This window comes from Neophocaena asiaeorientalis, unplaced genomic scaffold (genome assembly GCF_003031525.2).
Source record: "Neophocaena asiaeorientalis asiaeorientalis breed wild unplaced genomic scaffold, Neophocaena_asiaeorientalis_V1.1 scaffold263, whole genome shotgun sequence".
NCBI classification, from domain to species: domain Eukaryota; kingdom Metazoa; phylum Chordata; class Mammalia; order Artiodactyla; family Phocoenidae; genus Neophocaena; species Neophocaena asiaeorientalis.
In genome coordinates this window covers 2195564-2221986 of record NW_020175015.1, presented here as the reverse complement: position 1 = coordinate 2221986, position 26423 = coordinate 2195564, and the positions used below count along the sequence as shown (strand labels likewise).

The 26423-nt window shown below is 40.2% G+C and overlaps 1 protein-coding gene across 2 annotated transcripts in view; it reads right to left on the bottom strand.

The window, feature by feature from the left end:
- The window catches only part of FAM168A (family with sequence similarity 168 member A), a 183919-nt gene that overhangs the window by 19764 nt on the left and 137732 nt on the right, over positions 1-26423 (bottom strand). For both annotated transcript variants that reach the window (XM_024761982.1, XM_024761983.1), the window contains exons 2-3: positions 24829-24916; positions 228-308 (exon numbers count right to left, since the gene is read on the bottom strand). In XM_024761982.1, the coding sequence (XP_024617750.1) occupies positions 228-308; positions 24829-24898 (151 nt within the window). In that variant the 5' untranslated portion in view covers positions 24899-24916. The remainder of the gene's footprint in view (positions 1-227; positions 309-24828; positions 24917-26423) is intronic.

The following is a 26423-nucleotide window of genomic DNA, read 5'->3' as shown; positions in this document are numbered from 1 at the left end:
AGAGATGGGCCAACTTTAAGTCCCAAGGAGAATGGAAGAAATTCTATTCCCAGAGGCTGAACTGCCCCAGTTCCCAGAGGGGACTCCCTGAACAATCAAACGTGGACAGGCTGAGCCCAGAGCAATTAAGGACATGAAAAGGCCAGCAAGTGTTTCGGGCTTTTTTTTCCCAAATAGAGCCTCACCTCCCACCCCACTCACCACTGCTGGCTTCACTTTTTCCTCACCTGGAGCATAACTGGGGCTATTGGTGGGGTACAGGCTGGGATTGTAGGCAGGGGCTGCAGCTGGATAGGCTGTAGGGTAACCTATGAAGAGACAAAAAAGTTCCATTTAGTTGGGCAAGAAGAAAGCAGATTTCTGAGGAAATGGAATCCAAGTCCCAAGCTTGGCCTTCAGCCTCTTCATGGGCCATTTCAGGTAGTATATGTGACTGGTTTTAGCCTCTCAAGAAAAATCACCAATACCACAGTCCCAACATATACACATTTTTCTGTCTGTTTTTTCAAAGCAGTACAAGAAATATATGTCTATATGCTCACTGTAAAAAACCCTGAAACACTATGGAAGTATATATGGTAGAAAGTGTAAGTTTACTTTCACATTCCTGCCATAATACTACTCTCCTCCCCAGAGATAATAGCAGTTTGGCATCTATGTCTCCAGATAGTTTTCCATTAATTTTTATACACATATATTCAGTGGTGAGCTAGTAAATATTTAACAACTGGCTCAAGGGGATTGGGGCGGAGCCCTATTTGTAGCATTTGCTAAGTTCCATGGTGTAAGCACTCCCAACCATAGCCAATTTCAAGCTACCAACATCACTGAATAAGTATAAGTAGCTGAGAAGCTCACAATTGGGTCTAGAGAGCCCACACAAGCCTGATCCAGTCCACCACTGCATATTACATATAAGGATTAAAAAAATGTTTTTTAATTGTGACAAAATATATATAAAATTTGTGATTTTAACCATTTAAGTGTACGATTCAGTGGCACTAATTACATTCACAATGTTGTGCAACCATCCCCACTATGTATTTTTCTAAAAGTTTTTAACCACCCCAAACAGAACTCTGTACCCATTAAGCAATAACACTCCATTCCCTCTTCCCATACCCATTTTAACTTTTTTTTTAATATGTTTATTGGAGTATAATTGCTTTACAATTGTATGTTCGTTTCTGCTTTATAACAAAGTGAATCAGTTATACATATACATATATTCCCATATCTCTTCCCTTTTGCGTCTCCCTCCCTCCCACCCTCCCTATCCCACCCCTCCAGGCGGTCACAAAGCACCGAGCTGATCTCCCTGTGCTATGCGGCTGCTTCCCACTAGCTATCTATTTTGCATTTGGTAGTGTATATATGTCCATGCCACTCATTTTGTCCCAGCTTACCCTTCCCCCTCCCCGTATCCTCAAGTCCATTCTCTAGTAGGTCTGCATCTTTATTCCTGTCCTGGCCCTAGGTTCTTCATGATTAACTTCTAATCTACTTTCTGTCTCTAATGAATTTGCCTATTCTAGATACTTTATGTATTCTAACACATGGAATCAAACACTATTTATCCTTTTGTGCCTGGCTTCTTAGCATAATTTTTTCAGAGTTCATTCACGTTTTAGCATGTATCAGAACTTCATTCCTTTTTATGGCTGAGTAATATTCCACTGTATATATATACCACATTTTGTTTATCTATTCACCTGTTGATGGACACTTGGGTTGTTTCCACCTTTTGGATATTGTGAATAATGCTGCTGTGAACACTGATATACAAGTATCAGTTTGAGTCCCTGTTTTCAATTTTTGGGGGTATATACTGAGGAGCAGAATTGCTGGGTTATATGGTAATTTTACCTTTAGCTTTTTGAGGAGCCACCAAACTGTTTTTCACAGTAGCTATACCATTTTACACTCCCACCAGCAATGCATGAGGGTTCCAATTTTTACACATCCTCACCAACACCTATTATTTTTTTCTATTTTTTTAAAATTATAGCCATCCTAGCAGGTGTGAATTGGTATCTCTTTGTGGTTTTGATGCACATTTCCCTAATGATTAATGATGCTGAACATCTTTTCATGTGCTTATTGGTCATTTGTACATTTGTTTGGAGAAATGTCTATTCAAAACATTTGCCCATTTAAAAAGTTGGGTTGTTTTGTTGTTGAGTTGTAGGACTTTTTAATATATTCTGGATATTAAACCTTTATCAGATTTGTCATACTGAGTGAAGTAAGCCAGACAGAGAAAGACAAATATATGATATTGCTTATATGTGGAATCTAAAAAAAAAAAATGGTACAAATGAACTTATTTACAAAACAGAAATAGAGTCACAGATGTAGAAAACACACTTATGGTTACTGGGGGGGAAAGTGGGGGGAGGGGGATAAATTGGGAGATTGGGATTGACATATACAACACTACTATGTATAAAATAGATAACTAATAAGGACCTACTGTATAGCATAGGTCAGTTCTCTGGAATGAACTATATGGAAGAAGAATCTGAAAATGAGTGGATATATGTATAACTGATTCACTTTGCTGTTCAGCAGAAACTAATAACATTGTAAATCAACTATACTCCATTAAAAACTAAGAAAACAAAAAAACTTTATCAGATTTAATTTTGATGAAATCCAATTTATCTATTTTTCCTTTGTTGCTCATGTTTTTGGTGTCATATCTAAGAATACACTTCCTAAATCCAAGGTCATGAAGATTTACCCTATATTTTCTTCTAAGAGTTTTAAGGCTTTGACCCTTATATTTGTATCATTGACCCTTTTTTTTTTGGCTGTGCTGCACGGCTTGTGGGGATCTTAGTTCCCTGACCAGGGACTGAACCCGGGCCCTCGGCAGTGAAAGCATGGAGTCCTAACCACTGGACTGCCGTGGAATTCCCATCATTAATTCATTTTTGTATGTGGTGTGAGATAAGGGTAAATGTTGTTTTAAATTCTATTTTTTCACTTTAACATTATAAGCATTTTCCCACGTAATTCTCTTCAAAACACTTTTTAATATCTTGATAATATTCCATTATGTAGATATATCAAATTATTTAACCATAACTCTGTTTTTATAGGTTTAGGTTGTTTTCAATTTTTCATTATTATAAATAAAGGTATGAGAACAACCCAAATAAATCTTTGGCTGCATTTCTGATTATTTTTTCAGGAATGAATTCTAGAAGTGAGCTTTCTAGGTCAAAAGACAGTGCTATTTTTAAAGCCCATTCATTCAACAAGTATTTCAGTATCTACTCTGTGCCAGACACTGTGATCCCTGCCCTTGTGGAGCTTATATTTTAAGAGGGTTGGAGAAGGCAGTGGATAAATAGTAAATATTAAAAAAACAGTCTTAAGTGCTATGGAAAAGAGAAGAAGGGCAGGGTAAAGGGCATCAGATGTGCCACGGTGTTGGGACTGCACTATTAAATAGGGTGACCAGTATAAGACACACTGAGAAAGTAAGGTTTCCACACAGACTTGAAGGAAACAGAGTTAACCAAGCAAGATGGCTGAAGGAAGAGCATTTCACAGGAAGGAAACAGTCAGTTCAAAGGCCCTAAGTTGGGAGTATATGATATGGGATATGTCTGAGGAATAGCAAAGAGGCCAGTGTAGCTGAAGTGGAACAAGCGAGGGGGAAAGTAGTTGTAGAGGAGTCAGAGAGATAAAAGGCTGGTCAGTTCGTGTAGGGCCTTCAAGCTACTGTAAGGACTTCAACTTTTACTCTGAGTGAAATGAGAAGCCATGATGGGGTCTTGAGCAGAATAATAACATGGTCTGACTTACGTTTGAAAAGAGTCACTCTGCTGTGTGGAAAACAGACTATAATGGGGGAAGAGTAGAGAAGCAGAGGGACCAGTTAGGAGGCTACTGCAAACTCCTTGCAATAGATGATGGGGCTCAGATCAGGGAAGTAGCAGCAGAAATGATAAGTGACATGCTAAGAATCTTCACATACTTTGCCACACTGCTTTCTAGAAAGACTATCAATTTGTACTCATACTAGCAGTGTGTAAGTGCCTGTCTCATTGCTCCCTGCAGTTTTTAAATGCTCATTGGTATTTTGACTGACAATGGAAAGCTGATTTTAAAAGTCAAAGATTAAATCCCCAAATCCCTAAAAGCTTCTTTGGGATTTATAAATATTGAGCTTTAATAATGTATCTTTGTTAATATACCCTTCCCTAAATCCTTTCCAATTCCAAAGAAAATTCATCTCTCTTTACTCCCAATCATTTTCTGATTTCAGAACCAAGGCAGCCAACTTGTTGTCACTTAATTAGCAATATGGAGGTCTGCCACTTCTCAAGGAGAAAGTCAAGGGTTTAATCTGGGAAGCGAAGTGACCTGGTCTCATGGCTGAAATCTGTATTCAGCTTCATGTGAGAGATTGTACAGCCAAGGGTAATCATACCCCTATTATGTCATTTCAGATGTCTTTTACTTTACGGGCAATTACAGGATCTTCCTTCAGTGTTTCTAAGTAGAATTATTTTTCATTCACTTGAATTTGGCAGGTATCAAAGAATGGCAGCATTAGAAAGAGCCCTCTTAATTAAGAGGGTGACATCCTTAGGCTGAGAAAAAGGAAGGGATTACAGAGGTCAGAAGCACCTTCAAGGCCATTTGAGGCTAGGGTTACTCTGCAACACACTCACGCATCATTCATCCCCGCTCTTACGCCTCTACTGACCATAATAAACTCTGTCCTTTCCTGAGACTCGGCAGCCCCCCTCCACTGTGAAACTGCTCTGATTGTCTGAAAGGGACATCTCATACTTCACCAAACTCTATCTGTACCTTCTACCCTGTAGAACAGAACAAATTTGAAGACACATGCGTCCCCAATGACAGAACTTATCACAGTGTACTTCAACGGTTTGTTTATATTTCCTGTCCGCCCCGCTTTCCCCAATCTGTAAGCTTCTTGAAGGCATAGCTATGTCTCATTTGCATGTACACAACAGCTCTTGATCAGTTCCTATTTTCTACTCCCTGAGCATACCACCACTTCCTCTTCCCCTCAGCCTGGACAGCAAGCATCCAAGCTTCTCAAACACAGGGTGGTGATGAATAAATAGTCTTTGTGGCCAGTAGAGAGTATCCCTTCCCAACCATCAACTTCCCCTGTCCAAAAAGGGCATCATATGAAAGCTGGGCTTCCTTCCTACAACTTTTCTGGGTTTGTTTTGTTTATTTTGTTTCCTTGTCCCCAACTGATATTATTCATCCTGCTGCCTCTGTTGATGATGCTGGCTGTGCTAGTGCCTAGCACAGATAACTGTAGAGAATAGGTACTCAATAAAGAGATTACCCAGGGCATTGTATTCTGGAGCTATGAAAGGTTTAAAAACAAAAGAAACAAATCCAAGAGGGTCCCTGGCTTTGAGAGTGTCACCAAGTAATGAGAGAGAAAAACAGATGAGTGGACAGTTAGAATGCAGCCTGAAAAGTGCCATGACAAGGATGTAAAGTGAGCAGAAAAGGGGCCTTTATCAACCAACATTTATTTAGTACCTATTGTCTGCCAGGGATTATACTGGGCACTAGGTGTCCCTTGATGTGGACAAAAGAAGGAGAGGAAGAACATTCCAGGCAGAAGGATGAAGTGTAGCATTTTGGGGACATCCATAAGTGGCTTGGCTTGTACCTTCCTTGGCTCTATGAAGCAGGACTGATGGGTTAACCACACCTAAAAGGGTAGGTTGCCTTTTAGGTCTTGATCTCATCATTTTGTCTTCTTGTGACCATATCTCCCTTTACAGTCACTGACCCTAACTTACCTTTTCAGTTTCATCTGTCCACTACCTATGCCCAAGTTTCATATTGCTAGACTGGACTGTTGTCCTTAACTCCAGACTCACAGTATCTAACTACCTACTTAACATCTCCACTTGGATGTTTGCTAGACATCAAGGCTATATGGGTAGAGTGGCTAAGAGTACGGTCTCTGGAGCTAGATCTAAGCTTAGGTTTGAATTCCAGCAACACCACTAATTATTTGTGTGACTTTGGGCCACTTACTTAACCTCTCTGTGCTTTAGTTTTCTCATTTGTAAAGTGGGAATAATAATATTATTTACTTAATAGGTTGCTATAAGTATTAAATTAGTAAGACCTCAAAGTACTAGGAGCCAGGCAAACCGTTAAGACTTCAAAAAGTTAGCTATTGTTATTTTAAACTTATGACATTCAAAATTAAATATTTACTTTTATCTTCCCATTCCCTTCCAAATCTGTTCTCTAAGCTTTTTCTCCACACCAGTAAATGACAACTCATTCTTCTAGCTCCTCAGGCCAAAAATCTTAGAGTCATCCTTGACTCTACTCTTCTTCTCCTATCCACATCTAATCCATCAGCAAATCCTTTCAGTTCCACCTTTAGAATATATTTAAAATCTGACCACATCTCATTGCCTACATACTTTCTATCCTAGTCCAAGTCATTGTTATTTCTCACCTAGATTATTGCAATAGCTTCTTAATGGGTCTCCCTGCTTCTACCTTTGATCCTATGCAGTCTCTTTACCACAGCAGCCAGAACAGATCCATTAAAACATTAAATCAGATCATGACACTCCTCTCTTTAAGCCCCACAGTAGCTTCCCAAGACAATTATGATGAAATCCTTTCAATGACCCACAAGCTACCTCTCTAACCTCCTCTCCTTGCCTGCATGCTAATCTACTCCAGCCACAATGGCCTCCTTGCTGTTCTTCAAATGTGTCAAGCACTTTCCCATCTCAGAGCCTTTACCCTGACCCTTTCTTCCCTTCTGGAACTCTGTTCAAAGGTCACCTTACATTCTAAAATACTATCTTCAACTTTCATTACTCTCTGTGCTCCTTATCATGCTTTGTTTTCCTTCACAGCAGTTAACAACCTGATATACTATATGTTTACGTATTTATGGGAGACTGCCTATCTCCCACTACTAGAATGTAAGTTTCAGGTCATAGTAACACTTGCTAGACTGGCTATTACCTGCTGAAGTCTCCTCTCAGCACACTCCCAAGACTCTGGATAGGTTCTGCCCCACCAAAGCGAGTGGAGTGCACTCCAAGTCCCAGTTCCCCAAGACTGCCTGGATCTGTTAAAGTGCATTGGGGGTAAAGACATGGAATTCAAATAATACACCATGGATATTTCACCCACCACTCAGACAAAAGATATTTTCATACATGCTATGTCATTCAAGCCTCAAAACAACACTAATGTTACTTTCCCCATTTTGTAGATAAGGAAATCAAGGCTCAAAGAGGTAAAGTGATATTTTGGCTGAGATTATTCAGTAAATCAGTGGTGGAAACTGGCCTTTTCCACACCTACCAAATAACTATGACTTGCTCCTTGGGAACAAATGTGCCCCTCCTGTATTTATATTCTTTGGAGGTCAAGAGTGAAGAGAATAAATGGACACAAGTAAGCTTTTCTCCTCTGTACCTCAAAGGCTACAGTAGTGATCAGGTTTCCTAGGATTCTGATGTGTACATTTTAACTGCTTTACAGATGTTAATACAATCTAATCCCTTTTACTTCTTGTTACTAGGATTAGGACTGAAGAAATGTAAAGCTATTTTTTTGATTAATATGGAAATTAGAAATTACTTTCAAAGAAATCAGAAACTGTTTCTGAAACTACTTGATCTTTAGGAAGTAAAAATAGCAGAGTATCAAAAAGGTAGTGGAAGACTAACTCCTTGGGTCAGGAAGACAAAGAGGATTATTCCTTTGTGAGCAGGGGGAACACTTATGCAATGAAGAGAGAGCTTTAGTTCTGAAGCTCACAATTAAAATGAAGAAAACTGTCCCCCAACCCTAGGGGCGACCAAAAAAACCATACAAGCAAAACAAAAATCTTTAATTCTCTCAAAATAAAAAAGAAGAGGGCAAGAGGAAGGATACAGTTTTGAATCTGTAACACGTTCTGAGCACTGTGCCAGGCACTTCTTTATCTGACTTAATTTTTACCCTAACTATGAAATACATTATTAGTCCCATTTTATAGATGAGGATATTGAAGCTTAGACTTATCTTACACAACTACTAAAAAGAGAGTGGAGACAGAACTGGGCCTGCTGAATGAGACAAAGTCCATTCTAACAACCTCCCTCAAAACATGAGTCTACTTTGTGTAAACCTCTGGATTTGGCTGCCGTTTTCTTTGCCAACATTCTTTTATTTCAGATTCAAAACCTGAGAAAACAGGAAATTACTCAGGAGAATCGATTTGGTCAAAGATGGTGCAGTTATTTTTTTAAAAAAAAAAAAGCTATTCTGTTCCCACTCAGTATCCTAATATAGGTCATGCTCACGTTACTGAAAAGTATCACACAGACACTGAATTACACAGTTAGGAGAGTTATTAGAGATGATTGAGTCTAATTTGACACTCAGCACTGTAATATCTTCTATAGTGGCCCACATGGCTGGCCACATGGCCTCTGCCAGCACACCTTCTAATGATGGTGTGTTCAGAATCTCTTGAGGCAGTCAAAGCTCCTGTTGGAGAGCTCTGGAGGTTAAGAAATTCTTTACTCTGCGCTAAAAATCAACCTTGTAAGAAATCTAACCCTGAACAGCTTCTAAACTACTGGTCCTCGTTCCACCCTCACAGAACATGTCTGTTTCCTCTGCTCCAGCACAACTGTCCACAGATATGAAGATATCTGTTATTCTTCCTGAACTTTCTCTTGCTCAAATCCAGACTCAATTCCTTCAACTCTTCCCCATCCTGATTGTCCACCTTTGGTCAGACTTCAATTTACAAATCATCTTCCCTTAAAATAATTCCATTTTCTTCCTGCCTCGCTCACTCTTCTTTTTTTCCCTTGATTTAAAAAAAAAAAAAAAAGAAATGAATTGACACAACAAGACTGGTAATAAGTGGTCAATGAAGGCCTAAAGTGACTTAATCCAGATTTCTTCATCATTATCCATCAGCATAGTTAGCATCTAGCACATGCTTACCGTGCCAAGCATGGTGCTAGGTTCTCTACATAAGAGCTTACAGTCTAACAGGGAAGTAACATAGATTATTTATATTAATCTATAGGCAATATATATGATATATAATCAGAGAATGTTGGGGTATTGTAGAAATGCTGAGGAAGGAGTGACAGTTGGGAATAGCTTTTCAGATGAAGAAAGATTTTAGCTGGCCTTGAACAATGAATAAGAGGAGTTTGTCAGAGGTGTGTGAGCGTGCGGACAAAGAAATATATATTCGTTTCATGCATGAAGGCATGAAAATGTATCCCATATCAGGCAAATGGCAAATAGTTCAGTGTGGTTGGAGGTTACAGTGAGTGGGGAAGAGTGGCAGGAAATGAAGGTTTAAAAAATACGCTCAGGGGGGCTTCCCTGGTGGCGCAGTGGTTGAGAGTCCGTCTGCCGATGCAGGGGACACGTGTTCGTGCCCCGGTCCGGGAAGATCCCACATGCCGCGGAGCGGCTGGGCCCGTGAGCCATGGCCGCTGAGCCTGCGCGTCCAGAGCCTGTGCTCCCAACGGGAGAGGCCACAACAGTGAGAGGCCCACGTACCGCAAAAAAAAACAACAACACTGGGGACAGATTGTGAAGAGATCTGAATGTCAGGCTAAGACATGGAATTTAAGAATCCATTGGAGGATTTTAAATTGGGGAGTTTCAAATTTGTGTTTTATAAAAACAACTACAGTAGCAATGTAGAAAGGGGTTCAGAGTGGGTGAGATCAGAGAAGGAGGGACCAGATGGGAAGTTGGTGCAACAGCCCAAAGGCAAAGCTAAAACAGTAACAAAGGGATAAAGAGAGTGGAATTACAAAGATGTTTAGGAGACAGAGCTCACAAAACTTCATCCTGACAGCAAAATCATTTTTATTGAACTGAGCTGAAAGGCTAAAAGTAAAGATGGGAAACATTCTAAATGCAGGGTTTGTGGGCTTTTTTCCCCCCTTTTCTTTAAATAGGCAGAAGGAAAGAAAATAAATTAAATGGACCCTTGAATGTGTTCGCTCCAGATAAAAAGCCTAAATCTGAATTCCTCTTACTAGTTGGGAGGCCTGGCTACTAAGAGTGCTATACTGGTGGGAATGTAGGTCAGGGAGGCAGGCAGCAGTTCTGCAGTGCTGGCTCTGGAGCAGCCCACCAGACCTGAATCTGAGGAAGCCTGTACACTGGATTCAAGGCCCACCCACCCAGCCTCCCACTAGTGAGCCCCAGGGAAATATAAGGGTGTAAGTGAGGCATTGTTCTTAGTTGGGGCAAGGTAACTCCCCCGTGAGGTAACAAGAAAGGGGGCACTATCCTGTAATCAACTGTGCTCTGAGTTACGTTGTTGCATCTTCAGGGAGAACTCATCCATCAGGTGAAAGGCCACCAACCTGCGGGTCATTCACCTTGGCTGGGCCCTAGAGGAGAAAGGCTGCTAAAACCAGAGCAGGCCTAGCTTGATATGTCTTCAGTATAAAAACAATATCACAACAAAAAAAGATAAGAAAATAGGCTAGGTTCAAGCTAGTAATAAAATTGCTACTAAGTAAGCACATAAGGTAAGTGTGTTCTATTCCTCAGGGGGAAACATTCTTTTACAAATCTAAAAATATCACCAAAGTTCCCTATCTGCCAGTATGGGAGAAATTTTAATGGAAAGCAGATGGCCTATTCTGTCTCAACCACCACTCCAGGAGTATGCTGCTGCTCCCTCCGCCCCGCCACCATCTATAAGACAGATGGGAAGGTGCTCAGCACTTTACAGACTGTTCGTGAATGATTCCTGCCCTCCCTGCATTTATCTTTTAAAAGAGATAAAAAAGCAAGATGAAATCTTGCAAACTGATGACTTGGTCCATGAATCCCTTTCCCTCCCAGATCAATTCACTCTTTCATTTCATTATTCTGTTTAACAAGATTTGGTAAAGGAAAGAATCTTGCTCAGATTCAATAAAATATATTGGGATACTTGGTTTTTCATGTGAAGAAAAAATAATTAGATCCCCACCTCTCACTTCTCCAACTCCAGAAAGACCAAAGACCTAAATTAAACAAAGAAACAAAAACTTTAAAACTATTAGAAAAAAAAAAAAAAAAGGAGGATATCAGTTTGACCTTGGGATTAGAAAGTATCAATATTTCTTAGATGAGACCAAAAGGTTGATAAATTTAACTTATCAAAATTTAAATCTGTATGACAAGATGCTATAAACAGAGTTAAAAAGCAAGCGCAGAGGGCTTCCCTGGTGGCGCAGTGGTTGAGAGTCGGCCTACCGATGCCGGGGACACGAGTTCGTGCCCCGGTCTGGGAAGATCCCACATGCCGTGGAGTGGCTGGGCCCGTGAGCCATGGCTGCTGAGCCTGCGCATCTGGAGCCTGCGCTCCACAATGGGAGAGGCCACAACAGTGAGAGGCCCACATACCGCAAAAAAAAAAAAAAATAGCAAGCACAGAGTAAGAAAAGATATTTATCACACATTTAAAAAGAACTAGTATCCAGAATAAAGAACTCATATTAATCAGTAAGAAAATGAAAATAAGGCAAGAGAATCTAATCATGCAATTCATGGAAGAAATCACTCAAATGAGTCGGGAGATGGAGGAGAAAAGAAAAAGATGTTCAACGACACTAGTAATCAGCAAAATGCAAGTAGATGGAATACAATATCATTTCACACCTATCAGACTGACAAATATTTTGAAGTCTGACAATATCAAGTGTTAGGAAGGATCTGAAACAATGGGAATTAATAAAAGCATTCTGAAAGGCAATTTTGTAATACCAAATAAAGACATACAACCTAGCAGAATCTGTTTCTAAGTATATAAGCTTGGGGAACTGGAATTGGAGCTGGGCCTTGTGGAATAGGCAGGATTCTGACAGGCAAAGATAAAAGAACTGGCATTCCCAAATAAAAACAGTATAAGCAAGGTCATAGAGACAGGAAACCATTTGAGGAATAGCCAGACTCTTTTCCAAAGTGGCTATACCATTTTTACACTCCTAGCGTCAGTATATAAGAGTTTTAATTTCTCCATATCCTTGCCAACACTTGTTATTATCTGCCTTTTTAATTATAGCCATTCTAAGGGTGTTAAATAGAACCTTACTGTGGTTTTGATTTGCATTTCCCTGATGACTAATTATGTTGAACACCTTCTCATGTGTTTATTAGCCATCTTTATATCTTCTTTGGAGAACTATCTATTCAGATTCTTTGCATATTTCTTAGTTGGGTTGTCTTTATTATTGACTTGTAAGAGTTCTTGACATATAAACATTGGTACAAGTCCCTTATCTGTCAGATGATTTGCAAATATTTTATCCCAAATATGTGGGTTGTCTTTTTGTTTTATTGATGGTGTCCTTTGAAGTACAAAAGTTTTAAATTTTGATTAAGTCCAATTTACCTATTTTTTCTTTGGCTTCTTGAGCTACTGGTATCATATGTAAGAAACCCTTGCCAAATCTAAGGTCACAAAGATTTACCTCCAAGTTTTCTTATAAGAGTTTTATAGTTCTAGCTCTTATATTTAGGTCTTTGAACCATTCTGAGTTAATTTTTGCATATGATGTGAAAGAGGGGTCCTATTTCATTCTTTCACATGTAGATATCTAGTTGTCCCAGCACCATATGTTGAAAAGACTGTTCATTCCCCCACTGAATTGTTTTTGGTACCCTTGTTGAAAATCACTGACTGTAAATATGAGGGTTTATTTCTGGACACTCAATACTATTCCAGTGATCCATATGTCTACCCCTATGCCAAAAACACAGTCTTGATTACCTGTAGCTTTCTAATAAGCTCTGGGAAATTGGGAAGTGTGGGTCTTCTGAATTTGTTCGTGTTCAAGATTGTTTTGGCTAATACGGGTCCTTTGAATTTCCATGTGAAGTTTAGGAACAGCTTATCAAAATATGCAAACAAGTCAGCTGGGATTCTGATAGGGACTGTGTTGAATCTGTAGATCAATTTGGGGAGTATTACCATCTTAAAAATATTAAATCTTTCAATCCATGAACATGGGATATTTTTCTAATTATTTAGATCGTTAATTTCTTTCAAGAATGTTTTGTCGTTTTCAGAGTTTATATTTTATGCTTCTTTTGTTAAATTGATTCCTATTTTTTTGTTTTGATGCTATTGTAAACAGAATTGTTTTCATAATTTCATTTTTGGATTATTTATTACAACTGTACAGAAATATGATTGATTTTTATATATTGATCTTATATCCTGCAACCTTGCTGAACTCATTTACTAGTTCTAATAGTTTCTGCATGGATTCCTCAGAATTTTCCCTATGCAAGATCGTGTCATCTGCAAAGACAGCTAGTTTACTTCTTCCATTCCAATCTGGATGACTTTTATTTCGTTTTCTTGCCCAACTGCCCTGGTTAGAACCTCCAGCACAATGTTCAATAGAAGTGGTGAAACCTGAAATCCTTGCCTGTTCACAATGTTATGGGAAAAGCATTCAGTCTTTTTCTATTAAGTATGATGACAGCCATGGGTTTTTCATAAATGTCCTGTATCAGGTTGAGGAAGTTCCTTCTATTCCTAGTTTGTTGGAGTTTTTGTTCATTTCTTTGTTTCTTTAAATCATGAAAGGGTATTAGAGTTTGTCAAAAGCTTTTTCTGTATCTATTGAGATGATTATGTGAGTTCTGTCCTTTAATTTTTAATATGGTGTGTTGCACTGATTGATTTTCCTATGTTGAATGGATCTTCCCCCCTGGGATAAATCCCGCTTGGTCATAGTGTATAATATAACCCTTTCTATACGTTATTGCTCGTTTTGCTACTATTTTGTTGAGGACTTTTGCATTTATATTCAAGTGGGATATTAGTCTATAGTTTTCTTATGATGTCTTTGTCTGATTTTGGTATCAGGACAATACTTGCCGAGAGTACTCCCCCCTCCTCTATTTTTTGGAAGAGTCTGTGGAAGGTGAGTGTTAATTCTTATTTAAATATTTGTTAGAACTCACCAATGAAGATGTTTGTCCTGGGCTTTTCTTTGTAGAAAGTTTGTTTTTTTACTAATTATGTTATAGGTCTATTTAGATTTTCTACTTTCACACCATTGCAAAGTTGAAAAATCCTAAGTTGAATCATCATAAGTCAGGTACCATCTGTAGTTCTTCCATTTCTCCTAGATATCTGATTTGTTGGCATATAATTGTTCATAATATGCCCTTATAATCCTTTTTATTTCTGTAAAATCAGTAATAATGCCCCCTGTATCATTCCTGATTTTACTAATTTAAGTCTTCTCTTTTATTCTTAATCAGTCTAGATAAAAGTTTGTTAATTTTGTTGCTCTTTTCAAAGAACCAACTTTTTTTTTTTTTTTTTGGTACACGGGCCTCTCAGTGCTGTGGCCTCTCCCGTTGCGGAGCACAGGCTCCGGACGCGCAGGCTCAGAGGCCATGGCTCACGGGCCCAGCCACTCCGCGGCATGTGGGATCTTCCCGGACCGGGGCACGAACCCCCGTCCCCTGCATCGGCAGGCGGACTCTCAACCACTGCGCCACCAGGGAAGCCCAGAACCAACTTTTGATTTATTGATTTTCTCTATTGTTCTTCTGTTTTTTAATTTCATTGATTTCTACTCTAATCTTTATTATTCCCTTCCCTTTACTTGCTTTAGGTTTAGTTTACTCTTTTTTTCCCCCCAGTGTGTTAAGGTTGGAAGGTTAGGTTACTGAGTTGAGATCACTCTTCTTCTTTTTTTTTTTTTTTTTTTGCGGTATGTGGGCCTCTCACTGTTGTGGCCTCTCCCACTGTGGAGCACAGGCTCTGGACACACAGGCTCAACGGCCACGACTCACGGGCCCAGCCGCTCCACGGCATGTGGGATCCTCCCAGACTGGGGCACGAACCCATGTCCCCTGCATCAGCAGGCGGACTCTCAACCACTGCACCACCAGGGAAGCCCCTTTTCTTCATTTTTAATGTTGGCATTTATAGCTATAAATTTCCTTCTAAGTATACTTTAGCTACATCCCATAAATTTTGGTATGGTGTGTTTTACTCATCTCCAAGTATTTTCTAATTTCCCTTGTGATTTCTTCTTTGACCCATTGATTATTCAGGAGTGTGTTATTTTTCACTAAATTGTAAATTTCTCAAATTTCTTTTTATTACTAATTTATAACTTCATTCCATTGTGACTGGAGAACATACTCTGTATGAGTTCAATCCTCTAAATGTACTGAGAGTTGTTTTATGGCCCAGCATACTGACTATCCTGGAGAATGTTTCATGTGTACTGGAGACAACTAAATTCTGTTGTTGGCGTGCCCTACAGATATCTGTTAGGTATAGTTTGTTTCACATATTTTGGGATTCTATTGTTAGGTGTATATATGTTTATAATTGTTATACCTTCATGAATGATTGACTCTTTTATTATTATTATAAAATGTCCCTCTTTAACTCTAGTAACATTTTTTTTGTTGTTTTAAAGTCTATTCTGTCTGATAATAGCATAGCCACCCTAGCTTTCTTAACATTAATGGTAGTTATTACTATAAAATAATTACCTACAGCAACAGTAGTTTATAATTAATATAAACATAATGATAATAACTTAATTCAATGAATATTTAATGAGTAACTAACTGCCTGCTCTCTTCTAGGCACAGGAGGTTCTTAACTTTTATACTTAAGGAGCTCACAGTCTAGAAAGACATGAAATTAATGAACAACTTCTTCAGAGAACAGGAAGCCAAAAGGAGCAGGGGAATAATAACTCAAGGTCAACACTTCTTTCTTTGGGGGAAAACACTGCTTTCTTTCCTACCAAAGTGGGAAATAATTTTGTGATCCAGGCAAGTAAATCAGCCACAAGCAAAGAGCAAATCAGTTTAATGTGCATGATTCTTGCCCAGACAAGATTTAATCCATTTGCTTTTTGTACCGACACCACATATAATGTATCAGAGGCAGACACACTGCTTGTGTTCCCTTTAAAATCCAGAGAGGCCTTGCCTGACAGCCTGGTGGAGTGGGAAGTACACTGGAATTGGATTTAGATTCCAGTAAACCTAAGCTCTAGTCTTAGCTTTGCCACTTACAAGCAGTAAAAACTTGTACACACTTATTGACTTTTCTTAGTCTTTCTTCATCTGTAAAATTAATTTTTTAATAAAAATTTCTACCTCATACAACTGTTATAAGGATTCAATGAAATTACAAATGGTAAAGTTGTATTTTACTTCTTATCTATTATTACATGGGGTTCTGCGGACCCTTGTTTTCTAAAGCTTCAGAGAAAATTTGGTAAGGGCGAGTCCAATTTTTTTCTTCCAGTTTTACTGAGATATAATTGACTTATAATAATAAGTTACTGACTTATATAACTGACTTATTATAATTGACTTATAATAATAACTTATAATAATAAGTTTAAGGTGTACAGCATAATGATTTGACTTACATACATCATGAAATGGTTATCACGATAAGTTTAGTGGACATCCATAATCTCATATAGATATAAAATCAAATAGAAAAATATATTTTTTTATTTGTGATGAGGATGCAGGATTTGCTTTTAGTAAATTTCATATATAAAATACAGCAGTGTTAATTATATTTATCATGTTGTACATTACGTTCCTAGTACTTATTTATCTTATAACTGAAAGTTAATTTTGTTTTTAGAAGTCAAATCTGGCTTTGTTAGCAAAGAAGCTGAAACCCAAAGTAAGCCAGTCCAAGGCTGACTACATAGGTAATGTAGGAGGTTTGAGGATACCTCTTCCTTTCTAAGAAGCTCGAAGGAATTGTTAGACTTCAACTATCATTGTTAAAAAAGAAAATTTGCTATAAACCAAGTAGGCAAGGGGAGAAGATCCCTTTTGTTTTCTCTGAGGATCTCTGCTGTCTCTTCATAACTCATAAGGAGAAAAATCCCCCTGTTCCATCTGGTCCATCCAAAGGGTTGACCAGTCACAACAGATCATCCAAATTAAATTCTCTGAGGCTCGGTTCATTCACCTACAAAGCAAGAACAATCTCTCCCACACTGGCAACCTGTCCCAGACTCTTCTTGCCATGACAGAGGGCTACTCATTAGAAAGGGCAGCCAGATCAAAGGAGTCTTTCCCTCAACCCCATCTCATAATTCTCTGATGTGACCCCATCCCCTCCCCTCCTCTTCTCTCTCCCTCCCTCCCTCCCTCCTTTCCTTCCTTTCTCTTCTCCTTCACTTCTCCCTTTGAAATTTACCGAGAATCTACTCTGTACCCATCTTTGTGCTAGGCTCTAGGGATATAATGATGACTAATAAAACAATGGCTACTAATGTTTTAGTACCTAATGAGAGCCCAACTACATACCAGGTGTTTATACATACATATTCATTCTTGGAAATAAAGAAGCAGCATAAAGTAAGTAGAAAGAGAACTAGATTGGCTGCCAAAGTTTTGGTTTCTACTTCCAATTTTGATATTTGTCCATCCATCTATTTACCCAAAAAATATTTAGACAATATTCATGGTATGCCAGGGGCAAGCTGGGTACTAGTAAATCAGATACTGAATTCACTGTGAACTGTAATAAGTTCTTTCCTTAGGCACTTATAAGACCTCAGATTCCTCATCTGAGAATAAGATTGTATTTGATGACCTCTAATGAAATTATAGCTCTAAAACATAATGACAGCCACCATCTGAACTGAGAATATAGATAGATAAGATGAGCAGAAGATGGGCTGGAGAGATCTGAATGGTCATGTCATAAAAATCTCCTATTGCAAGCTAAGAAGTTTCGACTTTATCCAAAGGACAGTGAAGAATCACTAAAGGGTTTTAAGCACTTGAGTGATGTGGTCAAATTTTCAAGTTAGAAAAATGATTTTAGTTGATTTGTAAAGAACGCATTGGGGAGAAGGTATGTGATAGGAGTCAGAAAGACCAGATGGGGGGCAGTGTAAATAATCCAAGAAAGAGTAAGAATGGCCTGAATGATAAAGGGTGGGAAGGATGGGGAAGAAAGATGTAATGTGAGAAACATAAAGGTATTTATTTATTTACTTATTTATTTATTTTAAAAGGGAAAACTTGACTATTTAGTTTTTTTTTTTTTTTTTTTGGCTGCATTGGGTCTTCATCACTGCACATGAGCTTTCTCTAGTTGCAGTGAGTGGGGGTTACTCTTCGTTGTGGTTCGCAGGCTTCTTTCTCATTGTGGTGGCTTCTCTTGTTGCCGAGCACGGGCTCTAGGCACGCGGGCTTCAGCAGTTGTGGCACACGGGCTCAGTAGTAGCATGACCTTGGGAAAGCTCATCCCCAGTCATTTTATTTGGAAAATAAGGGCTATCTCCCCAGACTTGTTATAAGAAATATATAGGGGAAAAACCCACAAAAGTTCTTTGCAAAGAACAAAGTACAAATGTCAGTTAGTCTTAAAACCTCCACCAGGTGATCCTTAACAGAGAAGGGTGAAAGGTACAGGGCCTGGGTCACTGCAGAGAAAGATTTTTTTTTTTTTAAACCTTACTGATATATCAGATTATTCATTGTATTTGCAGGCTGTCAGCTTAATTATTGAGGTCCTCTAGCTGATAAACTGCCGTGTCAAATACAAATCTGCTTTTTAAAAACTTTTTTAATTTAAATTTATTTTTGGCTGCATTGGGTCTTCGTTGCTGCGCAAGGGCTTTCTCTAGTTATGGCAAGTGGGGGCTACTCTTTGTTGTGGTGCGTGGGCTTCTCATTGCGGTGGCTTCTCTTGTTGTGGTGCACGGGCTTCAGTAGTTGTGGCACACGGGCTCAGTAGTTGTGGCATGTGGGCCCTAGAGCACATGGGCTTCAGTAGTTGTGGTGCGCAGGCTCGGCAGTTGTGGCTCGCAGGCTCTAGAGCGCAGGCTCAGTAGTTGTGGTGCATGGGCTTAGCTGCTCCACAGCACGTGGCGTCTTCCCGGGTCAGGGATGAAAACTGTGTCCCCTGCATTGGCAGGTGGATTCTTAACCACTGTGCCACCAGGGAAGTCCCCAGATCTGCTTCTTAAATTGACTTTATTTTTTTAAGTAAAGAAAGCATTCTAGGGGAAAACGAACTGATGAAAAATGCTAGTGAAGTATATGAACAGATTGATTTCCTAGCTTTGCAACCTTGAGGGTCATGTCTTTTGTGGGAGGTATATGAAGTATTTAACATGTTTGCTGCATGCTGAAGCTAGGAAATGCATTTAGGGCTCAGAACAGGAGTGGGGAGAGCATGTGAGCTGGTCTGGGCCAGCAGAAGATTGGGAAGTGGCCAGGACAGGATGTTGACAAGCAAGGTTTTCAAGGATAAAACCTTGGTTGTTACTTTGTGGGAAGACCTAGGTACAAGACCTAGCTCCAACACTTTCCTCAAACACTCCTCTATCTTCTCACCTATAAAATGATGGGTTAGTATAAGGGAGTCCATCTGCTCTCACATTTCAGAATTCTTTTCTAATTGGGTTTTTGAAACTTCACAAATCAGTGGTTGGCCCTATTACATTTATTACTCTCAGCTGTCTTGTAAAGAAGGCATTCCTAGTCCTTTTTCTTTTTGCAAAGGATACACTGAGGCCCAGAAAGTTTAATAATTTATCTGATGTCACATAGTTTTTAAGTGGCAGAATCAGGTCTATAATCTAAGTCACTAACTCCATATCCCATATTCTTTCCCCTACAGAGGTATACTCATTGCTGTGCATTGTGATAACCATTAACTGAGTGTCAACTGTAAGTCTGGTGCCAGAGGCTTTATAAACATGGACCCATGAACCAACCATCTGTATAGATCATTATCCCATTTCACAGTTGAGGAAACTGAGATTCAGAAAGGTTAAATAACTCACTCAAGCTCACGCAGCTAATTAGTGGCAGAGCCTAGATTCTACTCCAGATCTGATAGGTTCCAAAACCTGTCCTCTCTTCAGCACATATACCAGACCTCTGGTGATCCTTGGACACTCTCACTATTAGAATATTTTAAGAAAAGAAGAGAAAAAGAAAGAAAAGAAAAATAGAGAATGTTTTGGTCTTGACTTCATTTCAAACTTCTAGCAGAGAAACATTTCTGAGGCCTTTCAGAAAAAGAAATGTCCAGTCTGTAAAAAGCCCATTGTCATGGTGAATCTATGTGAAGCATATTCAAGTGTTCACTGTACTATCTTTATTGTCAGCTGGAGCTGCCACAACAAAATACCATAGACTGGGTGGCTTAAAGAACAGAAATTTCCTTCTCACAATTCTGGAGGCTGGAAGTATGTGATCAGGGTGCCAGCCTGGTTGAGTTATAGTGAGGGCTCTCTCTTCCTGGTTTGCTGATGGCAGCCTTCTTGCTGTGTCCTCCCATGACAGAGAGAGAACTCTGGTGTCTCCTCCTCTTCTTCTAAGCATACTAATCCCACTATGAAGGCCCTACCCTCATGACCTCATCTAAACCTAATTATCTCCCAAAGGCCCCATCTCCAAATACTATGACATTGTGGGTTAGAGCTTCAACATATGAATCTGGGGGGACATAAACATTCATTCTACAACTCTATCTACACATTCAGTTATTTGAAAGTATATGAACAGATTATATTCTCTAAATTCACTTTTCCAAGGCGTTCAAGGAGCTAGTTATAACCACTTCACAGGATTACTGCAAGTATAAAAATAAATAGTCTGTGGCTTCCCTGGTGGCGCAGTGGTTGAGAGTCTGCCTGCCGATGCAGGGGACAAGGATTTGTGCCCCAGTCTGGGAAGATCCCACATGCCGCGGAGCGGCTAGGCCCATGAGCCATGGTCGCTGAGCCTGCGCGTCCGGAGCCTGTGCTCCGCAACAGGAGAGGCCACAGCAGTGAGAGGCCCACGTACCACAAAAAATAAATAAATAAATAAATAAATAAATAGTCTGTAAAACACTGAGCTCAATTTTTGGCACACAATAAGTGCTCAGTAAAAGAGCTTTTAAAAGGAGAGAGAGAGAACGCTGTCAATTGGCTAGAAGACAACTGTTCACTGGAATACATTGTATTGCTGTGATATTGTGACATAATAAGTATATATTTGGTCTTCATCCCTGTTCCTGGCACAGGGGTCCTAAAAACCCTTGAAATTTCCTAAGTGGTAAGAGCAATAAAGATGTCTTTTTGTTGTTGTTGCTGTTTTGTCCACGCTGCATGGTATGCAGGATCCTACGGCCTGACCAGGGATCAAACCCCTGCCCCTGCATTGGAAGTGCAGAGTCCTAACCACTAGACTGCCAGGGAATTCCCAAAGGATGTCTTGATATTCATGACAAACCCCTTTCAACCACACCCGAGTTTATGTTAATAAGGTAACTTTTGGAAAGCACCTAAGGATGGCGGCTAGTTGCCAAGGAGACCAAGAATGTTATTGAAGATTTGAAACTTTCAGTCCCACCCCTCCTCTTGACCTCTGGGGAGAGGAGAGGGGCTGCAAGTTGAATCAATCAGCAATGGCCAATCATACCTATGTACTGAAGCCAACATAAAAACCAAAAAGGACGAGAGCTTCTAGGTTGGTGAACATGTGGAGGTGCTGGGAGAGTGGCACCCTCTAGAGCAGCGGTCCCCAACCTTTTCAGCATGAGGGACAAGTTTCATGGAAGACAATTTTTCCACGGACGGGGGAGGGGTGGTGGGGTGGGGTGGGGTGTTCAGGCGGTAATGAGAGCAATGTGGGGGATGGTTCAGGCGGTAATGCGAGCTATGGGGAGTGACAGACTAAGCTTTTGCTCGCTGGCCTGCAACTAACCTCCTACTGTGAGGCCCGGTTCCTAACAGGCCTGGACCTGTAGTTGTCCATGGCCCGGAGGGTTGGAGACCCCTGCTCTAGAGGATCCACATTCCTTTCTGCATACATTGCCCTATGCATCTCTTCCATCTGCCTGTTCTTGAGCTACATCCTTTTATAATAAACCAATAATCTAGTGAGTAAACTGGTTTCCTAAGTTCTATGAGCTGCTCTGGCAAATTAATTGAACCCAAGGAGGTGGGTTATGGGAACCTCTGATTTATAGCCAATCAGTCAGAAGCACAGGTCACAACCTGGACTTGTGATTGGCATCCGAAATGAGGACAGTTTTGCGGGGCTGAGCTCTCAACCTCTGAAATGACATTATCTCCAGGTAGACAGTGTCAGAATTGAGTTGAACTGTAGGACACCCAGCTGGTGTCAGAGAACAGCTTGGTGTGCGGAAAGAACCCGCACATTGGAATTAGTGTCAGAATTATAATTGCAAAGCTGTATTTTATTTCCCTCTTACATTTCAGAGAGAATTTAAAATCAGGAATTTTCCCAACTTCTCTATTCCCTGTGTCCACCACCCCATTACCCCTGAAGCAGATGACAGCACAATGGACTTGACCCTCTACTTCTACTGCCCCCTTCCCAGTCTACCCCAAATTGCTGGCCAGGAGCAGGCTCCTAGCTCCTCAAAGGTGAGGCTCCCTAGTCCTAGAAACTGAAAAGAAAACCCTCTCCCCTAGCTTATCACTGGAAGCAGTGAAAGAAGCACATATTTTAAGACAAATCAGCTTGCTATAACAGAAAGCATATCACTTTGATATCATAAAGATCCGAGTTCAAATCTTTCCTCATCCTTCAGAAGCTACATATACTGGCCAAGTAATACAACCTGAATTAAACTACCAGTTACTTAGCTAAAAGAAGAGTACTATGGGGTTTATGATTAATAAGATTATAATTAATATATATAAAGTACCTAGTATGTGCTTGCCAAATGGTAATTAACACTCTTTAACATAACCATTATTGTTACTAACAATAATAACGAATGTTTACTCTAAAGCATTGTATCTGGCATTTGCTTACAGATTATCTCACTTGGATCTTTATTTCTTGCAATGTGGAGGAAAAGATAACCTGAAAATCTGCCTACTCCGTAACACTTAGAAAAGCTGGATAAAAAGTATAACAAACAGTTTATGTTATATAACAAACACAGGCAGACTTGAGATTTTAGGAAAGAAAAAAATCTCCAGGGTCAAAAAATGAAATGAAAAATCAGGAAGTCTCACAGTGAACTGATATTGGGATGCTCTGGGAAGGTTTTTCGGTCTGGGCAATCAAAGGGCTTGCTTTTCATAGCTATGGAGGGGATGGGAGATGAGGCTCTGGGCCTTGGAGAAGCCAAGAGCTGGAACTCAAATTCCCCTGCATAAAGCTGAGAATTTAGAGAAGTCATAAGTCAGTTTAAAAGAAAAAAAATTTGTCTGAAAAGTACAGAGACAACAGGAAGCTAAGGGTAAAAAAGAAAGTTTCCTGAAGAATTTGAAACCTTGGCCTGTGTGAAGTTTGAATGTATTCTACTTATGTGGAGTTTATACTACCTGTGTAGTCTTAGAATCCCAGCAGAAAAATTAACTGAAAACATAGTTCCAGGGACTTTCCTGGTGGCACAGTGGTTAAAAATGCGCCTGCCAATGCAGGGGACGCAGGTTCGACCCCTGGTCTGGGAAGATCCCACATGCAGCAGAGCAACTAAGCCCGCGAGCCACCACTACTGAGCCCACATGCTGCAACTACTGAAAGCCGCACACCTAGAGCCCATGCTCCACAACAAGAGAAGCCACCGCAATGAGAAGCCCATGCACCACAACGAAGAGTAGTTCCTGCTCGCCGCAACTAGAGAAAGCCTGAGCGTAGAAACGAAGACCCAACGCAGCCAAGAAACCCCATAGTTCCAGGCTGATACTGATCTTCACTGATTAGCAGAACCAAAGACAATCCTCCCTTTCTCCCTATGGAGTACTAATTATCTCATTTAATTCTCATAACTATCCTGTGAAATAGATAATATGATCTCAATTTATAAAATAAATTTAAATTCAGGGAGGCTAAGCAACTTGTCCAAAGTCATCTAGCTATTATCTGAAAGAGCTTTAAGAATCCGCCTGTCAATGCAGGTGACACAGGATTGAGCCCTGGTCCGGGAAGATCCCACATGCCCCATAGCAACTAAGTCCATGTGCCACAACTACTGAGCCTGTGCTCTAGAGCCCGCAAGCCAAACCTAGCGAAGCCCGCGTGCCTAGAGCCTGTGCTCCGCAACAAGAGAAAGCCACCGAATAAGAAGCCTGCGCACCGCAACAAAGAGCAGCCCCTGCTCACCGCACCTAGAGAAAGCCCACACGCAGCAACGAAGACCCAACGCAGCCCAAAATCAATCAATCAATAAATTAAAAAAAAAAAAAAAGCTTGCCCAAGGCCAAGTAAGGGAGAGACTTCTCCCTGGAAAAGTGCTGTCTGAGCTCAGAGCCGAGATCTTAAAGGATAAGGTGAAGTTGTCAGGGGACAATGGCATTCTAGACAGAGGGACAACATACACAAAGGCAGTGCAGTAGGAAACAGCATGGTATGCAGTCAGGAAAAAGATCAGCCTTCAGAATCAGCAGACCTGGGTTCAAATATCTATTTTTGTTTGTGGCCTCTTACTGAAACTGTAGTTTCTCATCTGTGCAATGGCGATAATAAACCACACCCTGTACAACTACTTCTAAGATTAAAGTTAAACATGATATGTAAAAGTGCCCAGCGCAGGGCTAGGCCCATGGTAGGTACTCAGTAATAAATAAATGTTACCTCCCTTCCTTTCTCCTAGTTGGCAATTCAATAGACCATGGTCTTAAGAATGTCATTTCCATCTGCACTAGACTCCAGACATGTCTCCCTTTTACAAGTTCCCAAGCTTTACTAGGGCTTTTGGAGGCACAGTATACCAAAAGTCATTCACAATGTTATGAGATAACAGCCTTAACCACCACTTCTCAAAATGAGAGCCATTCCCACACCACTCACCTGTGTAGGCCATGTTCTTAGGGTTGCCATAAGGAGCCCCAGGCTGCACGGGGCTATAAACAGGGTTCATTGTGGACAACTGAGAATCCTACGGAGACACAAACAAACAAACAAAAAAACAGCATTGATTAAAGATTGCTCATTCTCCCTGACATCAACTTCTGATCTATAATCTTCAGGTTACACTCATAGAGAAGCAACATGGTACAGTAGAAAGAGGACTACAAAAAAGCCATTTGTTTGTATTTGGCCCTATGCTAGACACTTTTCCCAGTGTACACATGAAGATACTGAGAGGCAGAGAGGTGACACAATTTGCCTAATGTCAACCCCGGCCTTTTGATTCTCAGTTCAGTACTAGTCCCACTATCCCACAGATGCCTCTACCATGAGTGTACTGTGTGGCATTGGCCAAGTCCCGTCCCCTCTCTGGGCTTCAGTGTCCTGATGTAAAATCAATTACTTTAGGCTCTCTGAGGCCCTTTCTAATTCTAAGGATGCTAGTCTAGGAGCTGGGAAAGGATGCAATTCTACTCCTCACCAGGGGAGCCCGAGTACCTGGTGATAAACACACAGACTGCTGGAAGAGCAGCAAGTGTGTCACCCACCTTTTGCACTTACAGAGGGCAGGATACTAGTTACTAGCAGTTTTGGAAAAAAACGGGAATTTACTGCCATTGATCATTTTAATGCAAACAAGGAAACATAGCCAAGATCTCTTTCAAAGCTTATTCAAGGGAAAGAAACTTGGAAATTTCTGTGCAATAAGTATCACCTGTACAAGTGATCTGTTAATTATCTTAATAAAGCACGTTCTCCATTCTGATGAATGGAAAATCTGTCATTAAGCTCTATTACCCAGCCAATTTGTCCCACCTTGTTTAGGGAACCAGCTCTGACACACAGGCCAACACATGTTTGAAAATGTCTCCAAACATATTATTTACACGTCATAAAAAATCAAACATTTCCCTCCTAACTAGGCTCACATGATAGATGGGCAATTTTTTAGGTCATTAACTTCACCCATAGCACCTCAGGATAGGAAGCAAGTCAAACATTGAAGACAGGCTGTTAAAGTCAACAGCTGGCTTGATGACGATTGCTCTGAGATTAATTACTCTGTCCAGGGTTCTGGAATGAGAGGTGGAGGAAAGATGGGCTCCCAAAGAGAGGAAGGTGGGGCAGTCAAACAGGCAAAAAAGGAAATGATGTTGGTCAAATTCAGAGGATAGAACTTGAAATGTACCCAATGCGCAGTGCTGCCAAATCATCCCAGGGCAAGAGGCTAGATGAAACTACCACCAGTTGACAAACTGAAACTAGAACAATTCGAGGATAAAAGTTACAGGAGATATACACATTCCAGCACAATTTAAGGAAAAGACACGCAGCCAGAGTTATCCAAGAATACACTCTCTCTAAATATAAGCACTCTCCTGGCAAGGTGCTAAGAAAATTAAGAGAGTTCACAGATGTTAAAATACACTGCAAACTATAAAGTGGCATGCAGATGTAAATGATGACGGTGATTGCCCTGGATCTCTCTTCCACCCGATCAGTTCTCTGCTAAATAAGCCAGAGTAAGGAAGACT